The sequence below is a fragment of the Coloeus monedula genome (assembly GCF_965178545.1).
Source record: "Coloeus monedula genome assembly, chromosome: 9".
NCBI lineage: Eukaryota > Metazoa > Chordata > Aves > Passeriformes > Corvidae > Coloeus > Coloeus monedula.
Window position 1 is genome coordinate 1,811,884 of NC_138789.1, and position 21,531 is coordinate 1,833,414.

Below are 21,531 nucleotides of genomic sequence, written 5' to 3' on the forward strand. Positions count from 1 at the left end.
ATGTTTTGGTGGATAAGCCATCTTAATATACTTCTTACTCTCTTACCTTAAAACCCTTTTGAAGTCAATGGAGAAAGTAGAGCTTAATCCTCGTTTCCTGCTTTACTCTGCTAGAGCCAGGGCAAGCTCCCTGTCCAGCATCACAGCTCACTGCTCCTGCTGATAACTGCATCCTGACTGATGCCATCTCAGAGACATCCAGGATGCTCCCAGCTGGCACAAGCACTTTGACTTCCAAAGTTAATAGTAATACTAGACAGTAATAGTTTCTGAAAATAATTATTAAATTTGAATACCACATGATTAACACCATATTGTTTCTGCTTAACTATCAAGTGCTTAGGATGTGGTTCTGCTTTCTTCAGCAGTTCTCCCTTTGTGACATGCTTTACAGTTCAGCACTTTCCCATATTTAATCAAAAAGCTACACCTGGTGAAGTGAGCATGACACTAGCCCCAGCAACCACACGGGTAAAAGCTGCCAGTGGCAACAGAAGCCTTGACCCATCCTAGTTTAAGATTCCTTTACTTTTGCACTCTGTTCTCAGTCTCACAGCACTCCCCACTCATCTGAAATGCTTTTTCAAGGAGGGGTAAGGACATATACCCTAAGCTTCACTCCTCAGGAAATGCTGAACCACTTGACTGACGGAAATGCTTTATAAGCTATTTTATTTAAATATTTTCTCCAACCTGAAATGGAAAATGACTGTCTTTGCTTGGAAGAAGGTTATGTAAACGATGATCTTTGCAGCACAGCGTGTCTCACATGGAAGATCAGTTTTAAGGCGGCCCTTAGAGTACTTTCAGATATCCATTGGTATGTCCCCTTTGTACTGCTTTTCTCTGCTTTCAACCCAGGCCTTATTGATGGTGCGCTTCATCTCATCGTCCCCTTCCGCGTACATCTTTTTTAAAATGTTCATAAGCCCTTCACTAGGATCTGCGGTGTCATAGGCAGCCTTCCTGCAAGACGGATACATGAGAAGGTCAGGTACACCCAACAGACTTAAATGCTGCTATTTGTTTGAAGCATCCTGGTAACAGGACTTTTGCTTTGACAAAGTCTTTAGATACGGCTGTCTCAGTCAGTTTCCAAATAGGAAGAATCCTAAGAAGCACCCTTAAACCAAGTGCAAGTTGAGTAGTATACCTAGAGATGTCCCATGGGGTGGGACAGTATTTTGATGGGAAGCATTTTGCAGTAAACATGATCCTGGAAGCACTGCTCAAAATTAACTGTAGGAAGCAGAAGTGAAATACAACAGACACAGGAAGTGCCAGTACCTGCCTTGTGTTATGTGACAAGTGAATAAAAAGCGAGAAATGACCACATCAAGCTTTTTGGAGAGACCACATTCGTAACGCAAAAGGCTTCTTTTCTGCTTCCCATTTTTCAGATGATCTCCAGAAGTTAACTGACTTTGTAACACATTGCATTTCAAAGCGATTTTCTCAGGTGACAAACAGTGCCACCTGCAGTCAGCACCCGTGGAGGACATGGCCCGTGTGACCCGACTATATGTAATGCCCTCTGGCAAAAGTCCTCTTTATCCCATTTCCCAAAATCCTGTAGGTGGTTCCTAGTGCAGTCTAGCTCAAAAACAGAGCAGATGAAAACAGATCAGCAGAGGGAGCAATTTCCTCGTGCTCAGGGCTAACCATCGGCTGCACGGACCCTGACTGGGACCAGCATTTCTGGAGCCGTTCATTTGACAAACAGAAAATCTTCAGGAATTCTCTGCACAAGATACAGGTTTAACCAAGTGATCCTGTCCCTCCAGATAACTGCATTAATTGTCAAGTCACTTCCTCCTAAATCTCCTGTGAGGCCATTTCAGTGGAGAAGGTTGTTATGCCCTAAATTCACGTACTTATGGCTAATCAGTTTTAGCAAAACACCCTAAAAACATACACAAAATGAATTGTTGTTGGCAGGGATAACATTCTCAATAGTGTTTTCATGCTTCAAGGTAGCTGTACATGTAAAATAACATGAAATCATTATATTATATACTTCTATATATATATATTTTAGAAAGTCTCTTGTCCCCAGGTGTCTCCTGCTGTCATTTACCACCCTCATACCTGTGTATGTCTAAGCTGCCTGCTGCTCCCAAGCACTTGGAGTGTTACAAACTGGCTTGAGACTTTGGATAATCATCTAAGTAAACAAAGACCTGTTTTGCCAAAAGCAGGCTGGGATTTTTGTGCAGGCACTTCACACACAGGTGACAATGATTACTTTGACCAGTAGAGCTGCAGGGGATATATCCATGTATTTCTATACAATACACACTTTATCTAAAAACAGTCACCTCACTAATGCAGTTTTTGCCATGAATGCAGCCATCAAAATGCAAATGAATCTTTAATTGGTTGATTCCCTTTAGAATTCTCACTGCAGGTCTTCCCTATCATATGTCCTATGATGCAGCCTTCATCATTAGCAATAAAACAGCTACTCAGAGTGTGTTTCTTCCACTTACAGTCCTACAAGTACCAAAACAAATCCCAGCCTAACGATCCTCAAACATCTCAGGGCCTGTCCCCCAGACCAACAATCCCCAGAATAACTGCACAGTTGGCACAGATCTCTCCCAATAGTCCTAAAACAACACAGAGAACAAGAAATGGAAAACAAGATGGAGGGTTGAAAAGACACTTACTCTTTCTCTTTGCTTTCTTTTTCCACTTGAGTGAGACAATCCCATTTTTCCTCCCGCTTCTTCTTACACATCACAAGGACCATGTCTGTCTTTATCTGTATGGTGAACAGCAAGGCATGAAGGGATGCCAGCCAAAATAAATAAGGTTAGCTCACAACATAAACCTTTTCCAGACTCACAAATTCCTGAAACATTTCTCTCAGCTATCCATTATTATGTAGCATACTGAAATTATAGCATGTACTCAGCCTCCAGGTACAACTGTTAACTTCCCTGTGGACAATTTATATATGTGGTTAGTGTAATGCTAGCACAGGCCCACAGTACCAATACAGAAGAATGTAAAGTGCTGCAGGAACACCATTCAGTGATACAAAGGATGCCCAAGTACCCAGAACTGCCTGGTAAAGACTGACTGTATTTATTAGACTTCTCCAAGCATACCGAGTTCAGGTAGAGGCTCCTCCAATTTATTTCTCCAAGGATAAGAAGCTAGTTTTAGGGCATTGCTTAATCTCACAACACATCTGCAAGTTACAAAGCCTGTTTACTTGCAACCCTGACCTAAATTTCACAAAGAACTCCTGTGTGCCACAGCAGACAAGGGTCTACTGCAGCTTTAGCTTGGCTTAACAAGTACATGACCACTGCTCACTTTCACACCATGTTAAAAATCACCACAGCATCACTCTCGTTTATTTCAGCAGGTTTAATTTCACTCTGTACTCATTTTAGGCCAATTTCCAACTGAACCAGTAGTTCTTCGCATCTGATGTCACTACGTACAATACAGAACTCACAGGAGGTATGTGACACATCTCTAAGCCTGGAAAGGTGCCACAAGTAGCGGAGTATGGGTAGCACCAGCCAGCAGCAGTAAAATGGGACTAGTTGTCCTGCTTTTGGCTAGGATAGTTAATTTTTTCTCTTAGAAAATTAACCTCCTGCTAGGGTTAAACCACCATACCAGTGTTCAGTTCTGGAGCAACACCATTACCAAGGCAGAGCAGGTTCCAGACTTTGCTTTGGGAATTAAGCCTATTTAAGCTTCCCAAGATTTCAGTCTGCTGACAAATCTCTTAGAATCGCAAAGAATTTCTCAGAGGTATTTAAAAGCACAAAGATGCAAATGAATGCTTGGTGGTATTTTCTGCTTAATTATTTCTGAAATCCTGTTGGTGAGCTATTAAAAAAAGCTCACAATATCCAGACATGATCTCCTGAAATAGGATTCCAGAGACTAATTCCGCAGTTATGACAATCACAGATTAGTAAGACTCATGTTCACAGTGCAGAGACTTAGCAGCAGAAGAGAGGGACTGAACGTTAGAACTGAGTCTCCTGAACTAGTCAGGCAATGAACGTGGTACTTCGTGAGGGCCCTAAATTACCTCTAACAGACGAGGTGCACTGACCTTTCTAGAGCTGCCTTCCACAGAGATGGGCTTCAGGAGGTTGTTGAAGGTCATGGTGTAGTTCTTCCCATTCAGATTCTTCACTAGCAGATCAAATGACCTGGACCCAGGAAGTGAAGGGAGGAAAGGCACAAATACCCCAATTGTTATATGGTCTGAAAACCCTTTAGTGGGTGTATTTTATAGGAAAGCAGGTGTACTTCTTGGGAAAGTACAAGAACTACTATTCTGGTACTACTCTGGTAGTACCTCAAGGCCGACAGGCTTGAATTACTTTATTCCCAGGGCTCTAAAAATGTTCAGTTCAATTCTGACAGAGAAATTAAAAGGACCAATCCAGACTTCACAACAAATCAAGTTCTTTAGGATCCTTTCTACCTCAATGATCCCCTATAACCTTGGAAAAACAAATTTCCTTAATGTACACCTCAGTTCTATCACCACAAATACCCAGGGCTAACACTATGTGCCATGTCAAGCATGGTGAGGTGCACCTCTAAAATGAAAACACCCTGATACCCTCAAGTGCTACTAAAAGTTAATACAGTTTGAAGTTTGAAAAAAGGGAGTGGAGAAAAAAAAGGCTGATGCAACAGTCCTGCATTTAAGTGTTCTTGTTGTGGTACAAGATGAACTCACCTCTCTGTGAAATTCACCTGCACATTCTCAGCTGGAAGCTTCTGGACACCATTTAAAGAGATGTAAATCTTAACAAACTTATCTGACTGATCCCAACCTGGAAGTGAATAAAAGAGATAAAGTTCTCCCTTTCCTTCATAAGCTTCCCCCACAAAGCCCCCTAAAATGACTAGCATCTTTGCCTTACTCAAACAATTTTCAGTGCAATAAAGGGAAAACATGAATTATTTAGAAATAACTTGAAAGCAAAAGGAGGTCCCCCCATGTAGCCCTGTTCCCTAATCCCTGCAAATGCTGAGAAAACCCTTGTATCAGCTGACGTCAAAAGAGAGCAACCCTGGCTGTGCAGGGGAAGTCAGAGCCAGTTGTTTGCTCCTGCTGCAGTTTCCTTGACCCACTTCTTCCCCTACACCCTGCATCTTGAGCAATTCCCTCTCCTCTCACCTACATGGCGAGCAGAGAAGCCAAAGCTTACTCTTTCATTCCTGCTAAACACTAAGCAACGGAAAAATACCAGTTGGTACAGCAAGGATACTTAATGCATTCCACCAAACTCTACCACGCAAACGCAATCAATGCATGCTGGGGTTTGGATGGCAAGATAAGCATGCAGTAGCTTTTAAAGTGGCATCTCCAGTGTGGAATAAACACTTAAGGCTTCACTGTGATGCTAAGTAGCAACTCTAACTCCCAGTAATGCCACCTTGCCATCTCTTCAGAGCGATGCTGGAGCTCTAGAAAAACAAACCTACCATAGTTGTTTATTTTCACTGTGTACCCTCCCAGCGATGACTTTTCTTCCTCTGTCACATCTTTTGGCTTCGGCGGAGGCTGATTCTTGATTTCCAGCTCCAGCTTGTGTTTCTCTGCCACAAGGACATCACGCACCCGCTTCCTAGTGGTGTTCGTGAGCAGTTCTTTAACCTCTTCCAAATCTTTCTGCAACTGGCTCAAAAACAAAGGATCACACGTATATATTAGATATATTCTTTGTGCTCACAGCTTTTTATGACAATTCCAAGTGTTCCAGATGCTGGAGTTTCAGCTTTATCAGGTCAGTAGTTCAGTTTCCCACTACAACCAGTTAAGCACGGAATCATCCCTTCCTCACCCCCTGACCACTCCTGTAGATATATACAGCCACAGCATCTTAATTCACAGAATGGGTCGGGCTAGAAAGGTGCAACCCCCCCTGCTCAACCAGGACCATCTCAGAGCACAAGCCTGGAAAAGACCTCCAAGATCATCAATTCAGACAAGATTTAAACTTTCAGTGTCTAAGTCTTCATAAGTTAAAAACCAACAGAAACCAAGAGAAGCTGGGCGGATGGCACAGCTCCCTCAACACGCACCGCCGCACGGGGAGACCCCCTCAGCGAAAGCGGGGACTGACGGCTCCCCGCCCCCGCCTCCCAACCGGGGCCACACCGCTGCCCCTCGCACAGGGCCCCGCCAGCGCCCGGGGGGCAACGCCGGGAATCGCCTCACCTCCTCCCGCACCACGGCCATGGCGGCTCCCCGCGGAACCTCTGGAACCTTCCGGCCGCAGGAAGTGACGCGCCGCCACCGGTCCCGCCGACCCCACCCTGAGGAGGAGGGACCGGGAGCTTTCCCGCCTCCCGGGCTCTGAGGGACGGGCGGGACCAGGAGCTCCTCTCCCCGCTGGGCTCTGAGGGACAGGCGGGACCGGGAGCTTTCCCGTCCCCCGGGCTCTGAGGGACGGGCGGGACCGGGAGCTTTCCCGCCTCCCGGGCTCTGAGGAATGGGCGGGACCAGGAACTTTGCCACCCTCCGGATTCTGAGGGATGGGTGGGATCAGGAGCTTTGCCACCCTCCGGGTTCTGAGGGATGGGTGGGATCAGGAGCTTTGCCACCCTCCGGGTTCTGAGGGATGGGTGGGATCAGGAGCTTTGCCACCCTCCGAGCTCTGAGGGATGGGTGGGATCAGGAGCTTTGCCACCCTCCGGGCTCTGAGGGACGGGCGGGATCAGCTTCTCCCCCCGCCGGGCTCTGAGGGACGGGCAGGACCAGGAGCTTTCCCTCCCCGCGGGCTCTGAGGGATAGACGAGATCAGGAGCTTCTCCCCCTGCCGGGCTCTGAGGGATAGGCGGGACCAGGAGCTTTGCCACCCTCTGGGCTCTGAGGGATGGGTGGGATCAGGAGCTTTGCCACCCTCCGGGCTCTGAGGGATGGGTGGGATCAGGATCTTTGCCATCCTCCGGGCTCTGAGGGGGTGGTGGGCCGCTCAGTGTAAGGGGTTCGGAGGGCTGGGGCGGACCCGGGCTGGGTTTTACTTTGGCGATCAGAATTCTCCCCCTCGTTTTACGGTGGATGCCTCTGAGCTCTTGGCCATCAAAGTCCTCGAATAATTTTGCAAAATAAAGTGTTGTTTTCCTTCTTCAGGCAAAGAATATCAGGCTCATGTGGTGGAGATAATAGTGATCAAAGGGGAACAAATCTGTGTTCCCGCCCTTTAAAGGAAGATGGGCTTATAAACTGAGTGCCTTGTTCTGTGTTTGCTCCTCATTTTCATTGTTATTAAGGTTGGAAAAGACCTCCAGGATCAACTCCAGTAGGATTTAAGCTTTCAAGTTCTAAGATTTCATCAATTAAAAAACAACCAAATCCAACAGAAGTTGGGTGGATGGCACAGTGCCCTCAACACACACCCCCGCAGAGGGAGACCCCCGCAACTAATGCATAATAAGCTTTCTACAACAAACCCAGAGTTTAAGTTGGGAAATTGTTGCTGACCTGTAATGTCACAATGTGTACTCTGGGAGTGACTTTGTGAGTAAGAGACTTAGTTACCAAACCATTTACAAGGAAAATGTAGATTTTATTTACAGAATATTTGGCTATATGCATGTAAAAATATGCTGTACCAAGATTCTCTTCTAAGCCTTTTCTTCATCAAAAGAAAAATATGACTGTTGACAGTGTTACTTAATCAGCGCAGTGAGCACCAACAAAAAAACGTTTCTATAACCCCAGTGGGCATTAAAATTTCCCTGAAAGAAAACAATAAGGCAATGGCATTCTTTCTCTCAGCAGGAATGTAGAGGAGGCAGCGTTTGCCTCCAGATGTCCTTTGTAGACAGTGTGACCCAAGGCAGAACACAGCCTTTCAGGGCTGAAAAAGTCTATTTCTCTAAAAAAAAGGTGCCAGTTGCAACACCTGTTTTACCAAATTGAGAAATGTCAGCTCATTTGCTGATGCATGGTCTTGGGTTCTCTTCTAGAGCGAACATCCAGGAATTAATCTAAGAGATCTGTAGAGGTAGGGACGGAAGAAGAAATTTGATGAAAATGAATTCACAGAAGCCCTGAAGCCAAGGATTTAGGTTTGAGTTGGCATTCCCCAAAGTGGTTTTAACAGATGTTGGACTGAGGTGTTTATCATAGCCCTCTGCTGCAGTGCTTCAGGATCTGCAGTGGAGGAAAGATCTGCAAAATTTACTGTGTTAATGTAAATGTGTTTGCACATTTATTCTATATTTTCATAGGACTAAGCATAAGCCTGACCATCTTCAGGAATACCGTTTGGAGACAGGATATTCCTGATTTTATCCGGGAAATACAATATGGTCATTTACCTGGAATTTACTTTTATGGCATGTTTTTTCTTAAAATTGGTTAAGGGCAGTTGCTTGTTCAGAAATTACTTCCTTATAATTTTTTTTTCTGTGTAGCGGCAACTGAGACAAGGAAAAATTTTGTGTTTTTCAACTTCACTATTAATTTTTGAGTTTCTGCACACTCATTTATGGTCTTACATTAGCAAGTGCTCTTATTTTTACAATTTAAATTGGTAGGGCTTTCTAATTTAAGTTCTGGCTAGAGGAGAAAATGCTTTCATTAACATAGAAACGCATTTGAAGTGAGCCTGTAATTTGCTTTTTTTCCTCGAGTTTGTTTTTTTTTTTTTTTTTTTTTGTTTATTTAGTTTCCTTAAATCGGGAGCATTTCTGTACTCACGGCACTTCCCTTTGAGTGGCAGCTTCCACGTGTAAAAGTTGTCACTCTTGTCATGTAAAACAAGCTCCACATAGCTCTCCTTTGCATAAAGCTGCAACAGCATCTGGATGCTGCTCCCTCTCCTGACAAACGCTTTGGGTAGTGATGTGAAGGTAAATCAATACAAAATGTTATGCCTGGTAAATTTAATCTTCAGCGTCTCTCCCTCTTTTCCTTATCTTCCCCTGAAGCGCTGTGTGCTTTTGCAGTTATCTGGGAGCAACGGCTGTTCATCTCACTTAATGGAAAAGAAAGTCCTAGAGCAGTTGCTCACACGGAAAAATGGTTTTGTAAAGCATTTGGATACTTTGGACTGCGGTGCATTCTGCTCTTGCTCAGCCCTACCTCTCTCTTAGCAGTCCCTTGCCAGTTTCTTTCTGTTTCCTTCTGCTCCCCATGTCTCTTCCTGCAGGCATGCTGCCTCAAGCCTTGTGTACTCCAGGGAAGCACGAAGCCCTTAACAACAGCTATTGTCCCTTTGCTGTGTATCACCAACCTTCAGAAAAAGCCTTCTGTGTGCTGGAAACCTCGGACTGGCATGTGGAGCAGAGGACCAGGGTGAGCCATTAGCTCTGTGGCACAGCTCCCTGTGAACAGGTGCATGATCCACTGTGCCCTGGTGCAAATAGAGCTGCTGGTGAGAACTGCATCATCAAACCTGACACAGCAGCTGCTTCTTCCTGCAAACAGATTTAAGCTGCTTCTTAAGCAAACAGCTTAGGAAAATAAGCATCTTATTCCCAAGTTGTTTTCCATTTCCATTTATTTTACAAGGCATCGTTCACACAATGATAACAAGGTACTGATCTGAACAATTCTGTAACAATTAAAAAAGTAAACATTTGTTGTGACCATGTACATTGAATTGCACTTTTCATAACAAGCATTACACTTATATTTTCATGTCGTACTTTATATAATACAGGGATGTGTTACCCAAGTATGGCAGTACTGAACGGTTCTCAGTTAGAAGCCTGACCTCTCTGTGATGCTCTTTTTTCCCTAACTCTTTAGGATTTGTGGACTTGGGACACACCCAGATCACAAAGGCACTCCCAAATCTGGAAAACTTCATTGTCATGGAGTCAAGAGATTTGAAGATGCTCTTTTCTCAGTGTGCTGGAGTGAATCCACCTTAATGGCAGACAGAGAGGCAGATGGATTATGCTTGATTAGAAACTTTTCTGCATTCATGTGTCATCTTTTCCCAGTTCAAAGAAGCCAGAGAATCTTCTTCCATGGGAAAGCACGAGTTCCCAAGGCTCAAGAGAGCTCTAGGCACAGCTTTTGAGGGTGGTATAGCAGAGTTGCAAACTCAGGGATTACTGAAAGACAGGAATTGAGACCTGAAGAAAAATCTGGGAACATTTGCTGTGGTTTTTGCATTGGTAGTACCATCCATGTATTATATAAAATACAAAAATAAGAGAAACTGTAAGGAAATTAGTACAGCCCAGGATTCTGGTGGTATCAAATCACAAATGAAATTTATGATACCAAATCCTTTTGATGTATTTATCCCCTTGTCGTTCAGTTTCTTATATATTATTCTATATGTAAGATATAGCTCTCCAAAGATACATATATATTCCTTTACAGGTTAAATAAAAGCAAGTCCCACTGAATAAGAAAATAATAAAAAGTAATATCCTAATTCTCTACCCATTTTTTGTTTTTCAGGTAAAAATAGCATGAAATACATTCAGTAGCAAAGCAGTTGGGACCCAGGAGAATTGGAAAGCCCTGTATTCCTGGAGAATTGACCTGTATGTGTTAAGTCACAATCCTGAAATAAATTGTGTAGACTTCTGACCTGGGAAAGAGAAGGTCTTGATCAATGCTGAGCATTATTTATCCAGTTGCAAATTCCTTGCATTTCCCAAAATCCATCTGTGGATTAGCGCAGTTCTAAGGGCTGCTGTGACGTACACCTACCCTAAAACCTGAGAGATCCAAACTTGAGCGTTTCATCATGTCTCCCCATAGTGTTATTATTTGGAAGGAGGTAATGGGACAGTTCCCAGTAGGGTATTAGCACAATAGACAGACAAATAATTTAGTTTTAACCTCGGTGTTTGCAAATCTGGTGCAGCTGGCTCTTTGCGCAGCAGCCCCTCCAGCAGGGTCCAGCAGGGACAGGGGGTGCTTGTCAGCCACAGCAATCCCTCAGCCTTGAGGGCAACATCTCTGCCCTCTCTTCACAATCAATCAGACATGACACTTGCTATGGTTTTCTCTCTAGCAGCTGGAAGAACACCAGCATTGTAAGGTAAGAGTGCTTCTGGTTTCAAAGCCAAGGGTGTTTAGGCTTAGGAGATGATGCAGAAGTTGCCAATTATCCCTGAGTCTAACAGTAAATGAAAATCCTCTGAGTAAATGAAAATCACCTGATTATAGTTCTCCCACACATACAAGTAGTTTCATGGATTTCACTGCAGCTACTTAATAGAAGGAACAGCCCAGCCTTGATCCTGGGAAGAAAGCATGGCATGTGACTTGCAAATTTTGATACTTCGGTGCCAGTAAATGCAGTTTTTATTTACTCCTAAACTACCACACTCAGTCAATGAGTGGCATCACGACCCTGAAGTCAATGGGATTCTTCATGCTTTGTGAAGGGGCTGGACTCTTGCAGTTCTTGACTTTTTATCTGTCTCCCCTTGTAAATGGCTGTTTTTGAGTTGTTCTTAACACAGCGGCAGAGATGATCATTTATCTTAAAAAAACTTTCAAGGGCCAACCAAGGCAAGTCATTTAAAATGTCTTGACAAAGAAAACAAATACTGCTTACCTGTGTAAGCACTTTAACTTAATTGTAGTGATGCAACTCAGCTGTAGCAAATTAAATCCTCATTAATGGTCAGGGCAAGGGTGGGTTTGTCCACTGGCAGTACTGATTACATGGCTGACTATCTTTCCTGAGACTGGTTCTACCAAATGCTAATGCAGATGGAACTCAGGGATTTTGCAGTTTCTCAGCTTCTCTACCCGTGGTATTTTTTTTTTTTTTTTAATTTCTCTCCAGGTACATTTAGAAATGTAAACTAAGTGGAATAAGTCCTATTACTTTAGAATATTAAGTTTGGTTCACAAAGATAATACAAGACTAGTTCACAAATGTACCACGTAACTAAATCAGCCTTGCTTCATTTAGCCTGTAAAGTGTTGTTACAGTCAAAGGAAAACCAACTTTTTAAAGTGAAAAGAAGGACTTTTTTTTTTTTTTTTGCCCCCCATACTGGGCATCTCAGGAACAGATTAGAATCCAACAAGATAAAAAGTTGTAGTAAAAATATTCTTTGGAGGTTTGTTCCTAATCAAAGTAAAGACTTTATTTCAGAATGGTGCATTCTCAATAAAATTTAAAAATAGGTTTTAGTTCCACATATATATTTATAAAATTCAAATTAATTTTAATAAAAGTTTGATGTGAACACATAGTTTACCGCAGACTCAGGGAAGAAAGGTTCATCACTCTAGACTTAGGAGCTATCTTAGCTGTTCCAGTGCCACATGGAAACAACAGTTTCAGTGAGACTTTGATGATGTTTCCTGCTGAAAAGCTGAACAATAAGCCAGCTATCCCTGACAAATCCACCAAGGATATGTATGTAGGTATTTCTGTCACACAGAGATCTCTTTTCTTGCAGGAAACTAAATTTCCCAATAGCATCTATAGTCAGCAGATAGAATTTTAGCTTGCCTGGTTTAATCATGGAGTCCTGCTCCTTTCCTTCATTCTGAATATTCATCAAGATAATGCCATAAAGCTATTTTCTTACTCCTTCAGTAATGCAGAGAAGATGCAGTTTCCACCTAAATATTACTCTTCCAAATGCCACAAATACTACCTTGGATCTACAGCTGGAAGGTGGAAATAATTTACTGCCTTTAGGGTCATTGCTTTCTGAAACTTCCTTTTGCTGAGGTAAGCCAGCTTCCATCCTTACAAGGGTTTGAAATCATCATGGCTGGCAGGTAGCAAATGTGGTTTTGTTCCTGAAACTCAACTTCCAAAGTCAGAAAGCAGCTACACTGAGAAAAGGAATGTTGTGTCATTCTGTGAAACGTGGTGACCTTATTTACCAGCTCCTTTTTGATGAACTTGGAAAGTCCCACTCCCGTGATCCGCTTGCACTCATGGGAGCCCTGGAGGTGATCTGACTCATTCACTTGACAAAAGATGAACCGTAGGGGGGTAAATCCACCCACATCTATTTTCGTTGTTGCTTCTCGTTATTTCCAGTACATACTATAACTAAGACAAGGGGCAGGACTGTACAATGGGGAGCTGGAGGGGTGAGCAGCAGTGAGCTCTTAACTCATCGGCTCAGGGTACCACAGATTAATACATTTCATTAATCATTGTGACTGGACTTTCCCAATCATGGTTTTAAATCCACTTGTAAGTATGAGTTAAGATAAAAGAAATGAGAAATTCAGACATTTGTCAAACAACCAGTTTCCCTCATGGGCACAGTACTCTCAAATGCAACAAGCAGATGTTCACCAGGTATCCTTAAATGTCACTTCAGATTTATTAGGGATTCAGATTCACATTCTGAATGTGAAACGGAACTGGTAAATGAATGACTAGTGCTGGGTTTAGTCAGTCAAGAGAATGGAAACATTTCTGCAAATATTATAAGCGAGAAAGTGACAAGGGAAAAAGACCTTTGACAACATTTGCAAAAGAAATACCTTCTGTTTTCCCCTTTTCTCTCACTGCATTAATAATTTCAGATAATCACTGTTCTTGAAGCTACATTTTAAAATGTTTTGATGTTTAAATTTAAGAAGTTTTTTAGCCCCTTATTCTTAGAAGAGAGAATTGTGTCAGGATAGTGATTATATTTTGATCTCTTCTTCTAACAGCTGACTGCCATTCAGAATCTTTCCTTCGGCACTGGTAACATTAAATTTGTACTACCCTGTTGAAAATAATTCACAATTATGCTTGACAACAAAGCACAAGATGGGTATTATTAAATTTTATTGTACAAAACTGACAATGTATGGCATTCCTTAGAATTAAAAAAAAAAGATCAAAACAGAACTACGGTCCCTGGAAAAATCTTGTAAATGAAACAATTAATACACAACATTTAGTCCAGCAATGACATTTACCTGCAAGACCATCTTTAGACATGACAGGTATAATTAAAAAAATATTCCATCAGTTCAAGCAATAGCTTAATTTTCCATGAAATAAGTATTTCTATGAACACTTTATGTTTAGTCAAAACAAATGCTTTCGAACTTTCTTACCTTAAGAGCTATAAAACAACCAGATAGGTTTGGGAATCACCAGAGAAGTCTACCCCCACAGGAAAGTCTAGGGCTTGTATTCCACTTGAAAATGCTTGTTTTTATAAAAATAAGTAATACCAACAAAGTGTTTCCTATTCTAGCAAACAGATCTTCTTTCTGTGATATTTTATTCATCAGTGCAGCACAAGCCTTTTGGGTATTTTATTTGATACCTCATTTCTGTGTCAAATTTGGAATCTGAATATAGACCCAGGGCAAGGTTTTCATTCCTTTTATTCATAAAACCTACCCTTTATTGCACAGGATTTACAAAAGGTCAAAACCATGCAAGGTCTTCACTCTGCTTCTCAGCAAAAACATCGAGTAAGTGTCAAAACAGTTCTCCCTTTATCCCAGTGGAAGGAATTAACTCCTTGGAATTCTTAATATAAACATGAATTTAAAAAAGGGAACTAGGTAACTTTATGTTAAATTCCAGTTGAGCTGTAAATAGCCTTTAAACAACAGTGTTACAAAAACTGCACTACTTGCATTTCTGAAGAAAAACCAATCCAAACTAAGGAGTTATGAGGGAAGCTCATAGCAATTGTGCCAGGAGAGCACAAGCCTATCTTTGCTATGGCCCTAAGCTTTACAAAAAGTGCTTCTCTGCAGGACACAGCTGCTGCAAAAAAATTCTGAGATGGTCCCAGGGCGTAAGTTATCCTAGATGTCTTACACTGTGCTTTCTAGGGAGAGATTATGCTGCAGTACTGTACATTTTCCATTCTCTCTCTTCCTCCAGAAGAAGAAAAACCTTCTATGCAAGACAAAAATGATTTCAAAATCGATGTGTATTAAAGACCTAGTTTTGAAGTATTTATTTAACATCTAGTCATATAAAATAAAGTGTAAAAGTATGACGGTATCAGAACGTGGCTTTCAGCAAGGCAGTATGGGAAGTAGGAATTCAACATCAACCAGGAATTTTTTTTTCCCCCCTCTGAAAAGGGTCACATCAGAAAATGAATGAAAAACACTGAAGAATTTCACTTCAAGCCTGCACTCCTGCCTCATTGTCCTTCCCCCAGGAGGAGAGACCACTGGAAGAATCCTCCAAGGTTTCAGCTGTGTTGTTCTTTGTGCTCTTGTGCCGGGTGCGGCTGCAACTATGTGCTGCCCTCTCTGGGAGGCAGGGGTGGCTGGGGCTGCGGTGGTGCCTGTGTGCCTGTGGCCGTTTTGATAGAGTTCAGGGTTTTGCTAAACCAAGAGTTTTTGGCAGCTTGGATTTCATTCATAAGGGCTCCTCTCTGATGCTCCAGCTCCTATGAAAGCAGAACAGTCAGAATTGATCAAAACCTAATTAATTACAAAGAAGCATCTTCACACTCAGTCCCTGCAGTCCCTTCCAATCTCCCAGGCACTGGGGAGAGAAGACATTCAAACTGCTGAAACAGCACAAGATATTTAGACACACAAATAAAAACATCTTCTTCCTTTTAGGACAGAAAATTTTTCTGAAGTTCAGATACACAGGCATGCAGGTATGTGCTCCCTTTTGGAACCATTTTTTGTATCATTCAGAATAATTCTGGACTGAGCATGAGGTTAAGGTGATCGCCCTGCTGTACTTGGATTCCACGTACCTGAATTTTGCACTTGGCTTCCACAAGCTGCAGTTTGGTCTGTGCAAGTTCCAGCTCCATCTCTCTCAGCTGCTTCTTCAGTGCATCCTTCTCATCATCTGTTTCGATGCCTTTGTTGTCCGTGCTTACAGCAGACACCTTCAGTGCCCCCTCCTTGCTGAAAATCTCACTGCAGTGTTTGCAGGCCATCACTTTACCCTGAAATACCCAGAAAGCTCATTCTTAATCCATGTTACAGGAGCTGCTGTACTTCCTGGAAGAGCCATTTTTTTGTCAGACTGCCTCAGTCTCAAACCATCTAGTACTGCAGTTTTTATAACTGGCATGAAAAGAATTTGAGTTTTTCATGAACAATTTCCAGGGTAAGTTAACCAGTATAAAAAATTCCTAAAATCTACTTAGCATGCTCTAAGCATGGAAGCTTTGCTCCTATATTAGAATCTTCTTGCTACCAAAGCTTTGTAATATTTATGTCAGCACAACTAAGAAGAGTAAATTAAATCTGAGTAGATGAAACAGCTGGCCTGGCTTGCACAAACTGAAACAGGATATTGAGCTATTTTTCGCAGAATCTAGGGACATCAATTCTAGAATTATTTTATGTTATTATCGATAACATAGAAAAGTCACTAAAAAGCAACAAATCCAGTTCAGCTTGAGTACTAAAGAAATATGTAGAAGCTACAGCAGAGGGTAAACAACTCTGCCTACTCAGAATTATTATTACCTGATCAGGAAATGTTTATCTCTTATGTAGGTGTTCCTGGTAAGGGGTTTAGACAAGGGAGAGAAACCACTGTGGATATTCTGGGGATGGCCCTAGCTGTGCCATTTGGTTTAATTACTTAAACTAATTCTGCTTAAATTACAGAAACCCAAATACAAACCTTGTCCAATCTGGCCAATACCAATCCCTCCACGGTGCACACTTGAGAAACATCATGTTTTGTCTTCTAGAGAGTCTTCTTTTTTTACCAATTCATCAAAACACCCAAGTAACTACTGTTTTCTCTACATTTTCTAGCAGAAGTATGTATTTTAACAGCAAAAAGAAGAGCCAAGTACTAAATGCACTTCAGTTTGAGAGTTCCACACTGTCTGACACAAGGTAAATAACCATGAAAGGAAATAAGCCCTTTCCTTGTTTACATCTGCTGAAAAATGCATGTGGGGCTATTGATGTTACTTTAACCTTCAGTTCATGTTTTGTTCTGTATCCCTGGCATTCAGCAACACTTGTGTTAGAAATATCCCGTTTGTAGAGACATTGTTCTCACCTTCACAACTTCCAGTTCATCTTTACTGGCCGCTTGTTGTTTTTCCAGCCTGGTACTCAGCTGGGAACAAATCTGGAGCAGAGAAAGCAGTCTCTTAGCTCAAGTTTACTATATTAAAACAGAATCTGTGCTTTTTAACAGCGGGTTTTGCCTAGAACCAACATTTCTTAAATTCTGCCTCACTCAGGTATATGCATTCCCCCTTGACAACTTCACTGCTGCTGATAATGATAAAAACCCAGCAGTATTCAACACAGAACCTGAGCACAGATACAGGGACATTTTATGGATGAGTTGGTTTATGATGTTTATACTACATTATGTCACAGAGCACAGAAGCATTCACCCTACAGTACTAAAATTAGCTGAAAGACAGGTTATTCCTGATTGCCTAATTAGGAGACTATTAGGAAAGCCACAAGCAGGTTTATGACAAATTACAACATTGCTCTCTGAAAGCCTGAAAGGTGGAGCTTATTTGAAGGATGAGATCTGCAATACTGAAAATTCAGCTCTTGTAACAGGCTGAAAGAAGAAATACAAGAGAGCATCTCTGGAATGATACCTGTTTATACTCTGCAATAATGGCTGTGGTTTTCTTGATCTCAGATTCTGCCTTCTCCAGCTGCTTCCTGAAGACTTCCTTCAGCTAGGAATTGAAGGAGGGAAGTTACACAGTACACTGACAGAACTTCTCAAAATATGTCATCAGATTGTTCTCTTCATGTCTTACTGTGTTTACAACAGCTCTACAGCGGCTTCTTATGAAATTCCAGTTCTTAGACAAGTGTCTGATTCACTCAGTTTACAAATACTCATCATATCAGTGATAACCAAAAAGTCTATCCTGTGACCCTTCATCCCTGCTTAGAGAATTCTCCTGTAACTTAATTCCCGTCCTGTGTGTTGAATGGTGGTACATCATGGTCCACAGAACACATGAAAAAAAGCATTACTATTAAGTGGGGTTTACTGATTTAGTTTTTGTTTTTCTGCACACTGTCACAGCAGGTTTGGCCAGATTGTTTTGTTTGTTTGGAGATGGAACAAGAACAATAATCTCTCAACACTATCACTGTCATCTCCATAACAGAAGAAAAAAATCTGTTTGGGTGTATGGCACTGAGTGAAAACACAGCTAACTCATCTCTCCTTCAGAACCACTCCACTTGGAGAGCCCTTTCAGCAGGAAAAAAGCCTCACTGCCTTACTTATGGCAAACAGAGAACTCCATTTAGAGAGACACAAAGAATTAACATTTATTGTTGCAGGCACTGTTGCCTAATAGCAAAAATAAAAACCAGGGTATCACTTTAGAAACGTACATGTAAGATAAACAGGATTACAAAACTAATACTGAGTATTTTGCAGCTGAGTATGAAGCCAGGTCTAGTCAGCAAAATTCTCCCAACCCTCACCCCTGTTCTTCCACTGTTGGTTCTAGCTTCAGGCAGGAACATTATTTAAGCAATCCAGCAGCTGAATCCAGAATGGGCTCTTACAAGGCAACAACTCCTTCATTTAGATATTTAAGAGGTCTGATCACATCTCCTTAGCTGAGATTGCTCACCACCAGTGACAACAATCGCTACAATACTTGGAAGAGGATAAGCTATGAAAAACTAAACATTCAGAGTTCACGTAAAGAAAAATACTGAAAGCCATACTTTGCAAAAGAAATTACCCTATAAACTTTTAATTGAAACTGCATTTTGAGGACAAAATCCTTTTCACAACTGCAACACATCCACACTTTTCTGCATATCATTTTGCTTGCATTTCCTAACTACATGGGAAAACCTGCAGAATGCCTTACCTGAGCAGTTTCCTCTTCTTGCTTCCTTTTCTCTTCCTCAGTCTCCACTAGCTTCTGTTTGGTCAGAAGAAGTTCCTTGTTCAGAACATCTGCTTTGTCTTCAGCCTAGAATCAGAGACACTTGTGTAAATCGGATGTTATCAGTGCCAGTACAAACACATTGGGATATACAGCTCAGAAATACACTAGATTCAGGTTTTAGCACTGCCTTTTCCGGCCCTGTAATGGCTCACGTAACTTTTTGATATGAAATTCCCTTTTCAGTCAGCCACTTACTAAATTATTTCACTGTGTTTCAACAACTGTGCTATAGGACCGTTTGGCCAATTGTTTACCTATGCCCAGATGGCAGATAAGCACTGCGTCCCTGTACAAACAGTGATGGATAGAATATTTTTGTTGGGACCAATATTAATCTAAGTGAGGGCAGCAGGATTTAGCTCCCATGTAACTTCAAATAGCTCATCCCATTTTTTAACCTGTCAGCAGGGAAAACGTAACTGTAAAATACTTAGGTGTCTGCATTGTACCCTACAAAGTGTCAAAGCAAAGGCAAGTGTAAGAGACAAACAGGACCACCAGATAAAATGGTTTATCGGTGCAAATAAGTATTATGTGAAGAAACCTGATAACTGAGAATATAATTTTCTCCTTTCTTGGAAGGACCAAGCTTGTGGTGACATTTACTGGGAATGCTTTGGTTTTGTGAGCACTGTCCTCACTGATCATCAGGAGAGGAATGTACTTCTCAGTGCCTGGATATATTCTATAGACCTCTCCAGCTGGGAAACACACATGGCCTCTCACCAGCCTTCCTGTTCAGTAACAGGTCCAGGACAGGAAATTGTTGTGGCCAATTACCACTGAGTTTGCTGAAATTACAAGAGGGAAAAGGGCATTGGAAACAAGTAACCATATAGGACTTGTCTCTGAGCTGAAGGTCGCTTTTCTACCACTGTAGTGGTATCATCTTATCTTTCTGCCACAGTAATAATGATTAATGATATTAGTAGTGTTTGTGGGCAGCAGAACCAGCTCAACCATCTCCATGACTGAAGAGGTGGATTAAGGATTTCTTCATTGCTTAGCGTGTATAAGGCTGTATGGGAGAAAGGAAAACAAGCAGTGCAAGAATAGAAAATTGATGAGATTAACATCTTAGAACAAAAGAACTTGGGGATTACGAGGATATTTTTGATGAAAGACCTGTTCAAGATATGCTTTGATGGAACTACAATTTTTTCCTCCTTTCTTGTGTTCATTCCAGTTTCTCCAAGCATCTGCAGTGGCACATGGTGTCCCCTGTCCTTGCAGATGAGGAGTGCAGTAGCACAAAGCTTTTCTTTAAGTGCCTGGGAATGGGGGTAGGGTGTGGGAAAACTTCAAGGAGCCACTCTTGTCTACAGAAAGACTGGAAAGTGTAGGAGAGCAAGGAATGGGACTAGCACAAGTATGTGCTTGGCAGCCTTGCCATGACACTTGAGAAAAAACAAGCATGGGCAGCTGCAGACTTAAAGCTGCTTCATGTACACCTGGAATTCCCAGGGAAGACAGAGCCCCTCAGACACTGGTTTTAGCCTCCACACAAGACTGCCTGCTCCATGCACAGCACATCTCAGCCTGCCTGTACTCACCCAGACAGCTCACCATTTTAGAATCCCATGGATCCAAATCAGCAGAGCCTAACAGTCCAGGATCTGCCTGAAGTGAAATACAACTTGCACAACCATGGTCAATGATGTTTACAATTCTGAGGTTAGATAAAGCAAGCCAAATAACTACAGGAAATCCAACTGAGAGGCCCTTACATGAAAAGATTTTTTGTTACAGAAGGCGCTATAGCCCTCCCTGAGCAAGGGACTAACCACAAGGTGTGGTGGAGTTCGGCCCTCCTGTATTTAGCACCTTACCAATAGCTGTCACAGCATTTATCAACGACACATAAAGCACTTCAGAAAGAGAGGCTTGAATGTGTAGTTCTCTGAAAATCAATGCCTCTGAGGCAAAGGGCTCTGAATGCTGCTGCCCTCCACATTCCAGCCTCCAAAGGGAACACAAGCAGTTATCAGTGAACACACCCAGGAGCCGTTCGAATTTTTGGTGCCATGCCACTTCATTATCTCTGAATTTTGCTGGCTGTACTAAAACTGCTGTGAAAAACAGATCCGCACATTTTGCAATGCAACTTCCCTTGAAACTAGTCTTTCAAGAACTGTGTGATACCTTTTTCAAGGAAATGTTCATTCTTTGCTATCTGCCTAAAGGTTATGGCTTACATTTTCTGAACAATCCCCAACAGAGAAGATGCAGTCATTCTTGGCCAGAGACCACTGAATGCCTACAGTGGCATGTGGAAATCCAGCTGAGTGCAGCTAGGACTGAGGTTGTCAGGAAAATAAAGGCAAAAATAATTACACTTTTAATGTGTTCTTGCTTCCACTTGAGCACAAAGCAGGGCTCCTTAAACTGCTGTTGCCAAGCCTGAACTGGGACCCATCTCTGTTAACATTACCTGGTCCAGGTCATTCCGTAAGGCAATTTTGCTTGTTACAAGCTCATGGGCAAGGTCATCATTCTCCTGCTCCAGCCTCATGCTTGCTTCTTGGAGCCTGCGGTTTTCCCTCTGTGGAAAGAAAGGAACAACCAGGGAAGGAAGTTAATCCTTATAAAGAGCAATGAGCAAGTGCAGTGTGCGTGTAAAACACTGAGAAGGCGAGAGTGCACATGAAGACAGGACTGCTGCTCTGGGAAACAACAGTGAATTAAGCCAGCAGTGCAAATGCAGCTATTCCACTTACATCC

At 42.2% G+C, this 21,531-nt stretch overlaps 2 protein-coding genes across 9 annotated transcripts in view; both read right to left on the reverse strand.

The window, feature by feature from the left end:
• Positions 1 to 646: 646 nt before the first annotated feature.
• CACYBP (calcyclin binding protein) lies at positions 647 to 6,383 on the reverse strand. Its single transcript, XM_082286752.1, has 6 exons — positions 6,212 to 6,383; positions 5,476 to 5,668; positions 4,724 to 4,820; positions 4,085 to 4,184; positions 2,670 to 2,764; positions 647 to 966 (listed from the first exon to the last, which is right to left on the reverse strand). The coding sequence occupies exons 1-6, from the start codon at positions 6,230 to 6,232 to the stop codon at positions 807 to 809; spliced, it is 666 nt and encodes a 221-aa protein (XP_082142878.1). The 5' UTR covers positions 6,233 to 6,383; the 3' UTR covers positions 647 to 806.
• A 5,643-nt stretch (positions 6,384 to 12,026) lies between these two features.
• The window catches only part of RABGAP1L (RAB GTPase activating protein 1 like), a gene marked incomplete at its 5' end in the record, with an annotated part of 238,535 nt that continues 229,030 nt past the window's right edge, over positions 12,027 to 21,531 (reverse strand). For 7 of the 8 annotated variants that reach the window (XM_082287051.1, XM_082287048.1, XM_082287050.1 and 4 more), the window contains 6 exons: positions 12,027 to 15,315; positions 15,637 to 15,834; positions 16,914 to 16,985; positions 17,479 to 17,562; positions 18,730 to 18,834; positions 21,242 to 21,352. In XM_082287051.1, coding sequence (XP_082143177.1) covers positions 15,160 to 15,315; positions 15,637 to 15,834; positions 16,914 to 16,985; positions 17,479 to 17,562; positions 18,730 to 18,834; positions 21,242 to 21,352 — 726 coding nt within the window. In that variant the 3' untranslated portion in view covers positions 12,027 to 15,159. Of the gene's footprint in view, positions 15,316 to 15,636; positions 15,835 to 16,913; positions 16,986 to 17,478; positions 17,563 to 18,729; positions 21,353 to 21,531 lie in introns of those variants that run through there. The other variant, XR_014226648.1, reaches the window with a different exon arrangement.

What these genes read in the sequence shown, in the direction of transcription:
- CACYBP (XM_082286752.1), bottom strand. Translation starts at nt 6,232, where the DNA reads ATGGCCGTGGTGCGGGAGGAG. An exon ending in CAGGTGAATTTCACAGAGAG is followed by an intron (nt 4,185 to 4,723) that starts GTGAGTTCATCT and finishes TCCTGGGTCCAG; the next exon opens with GTCATTTGATCTGCTAGTGA. An exon ending in AAAGAAAGCAAAGAGAAAGA is followed by an intron (nt 967 to 2,669) that starts GTAAGTGTCTTT and finishes TCCGTCTTGCAG; the next exon opens with GAAGGCTGCCTATGACACCG.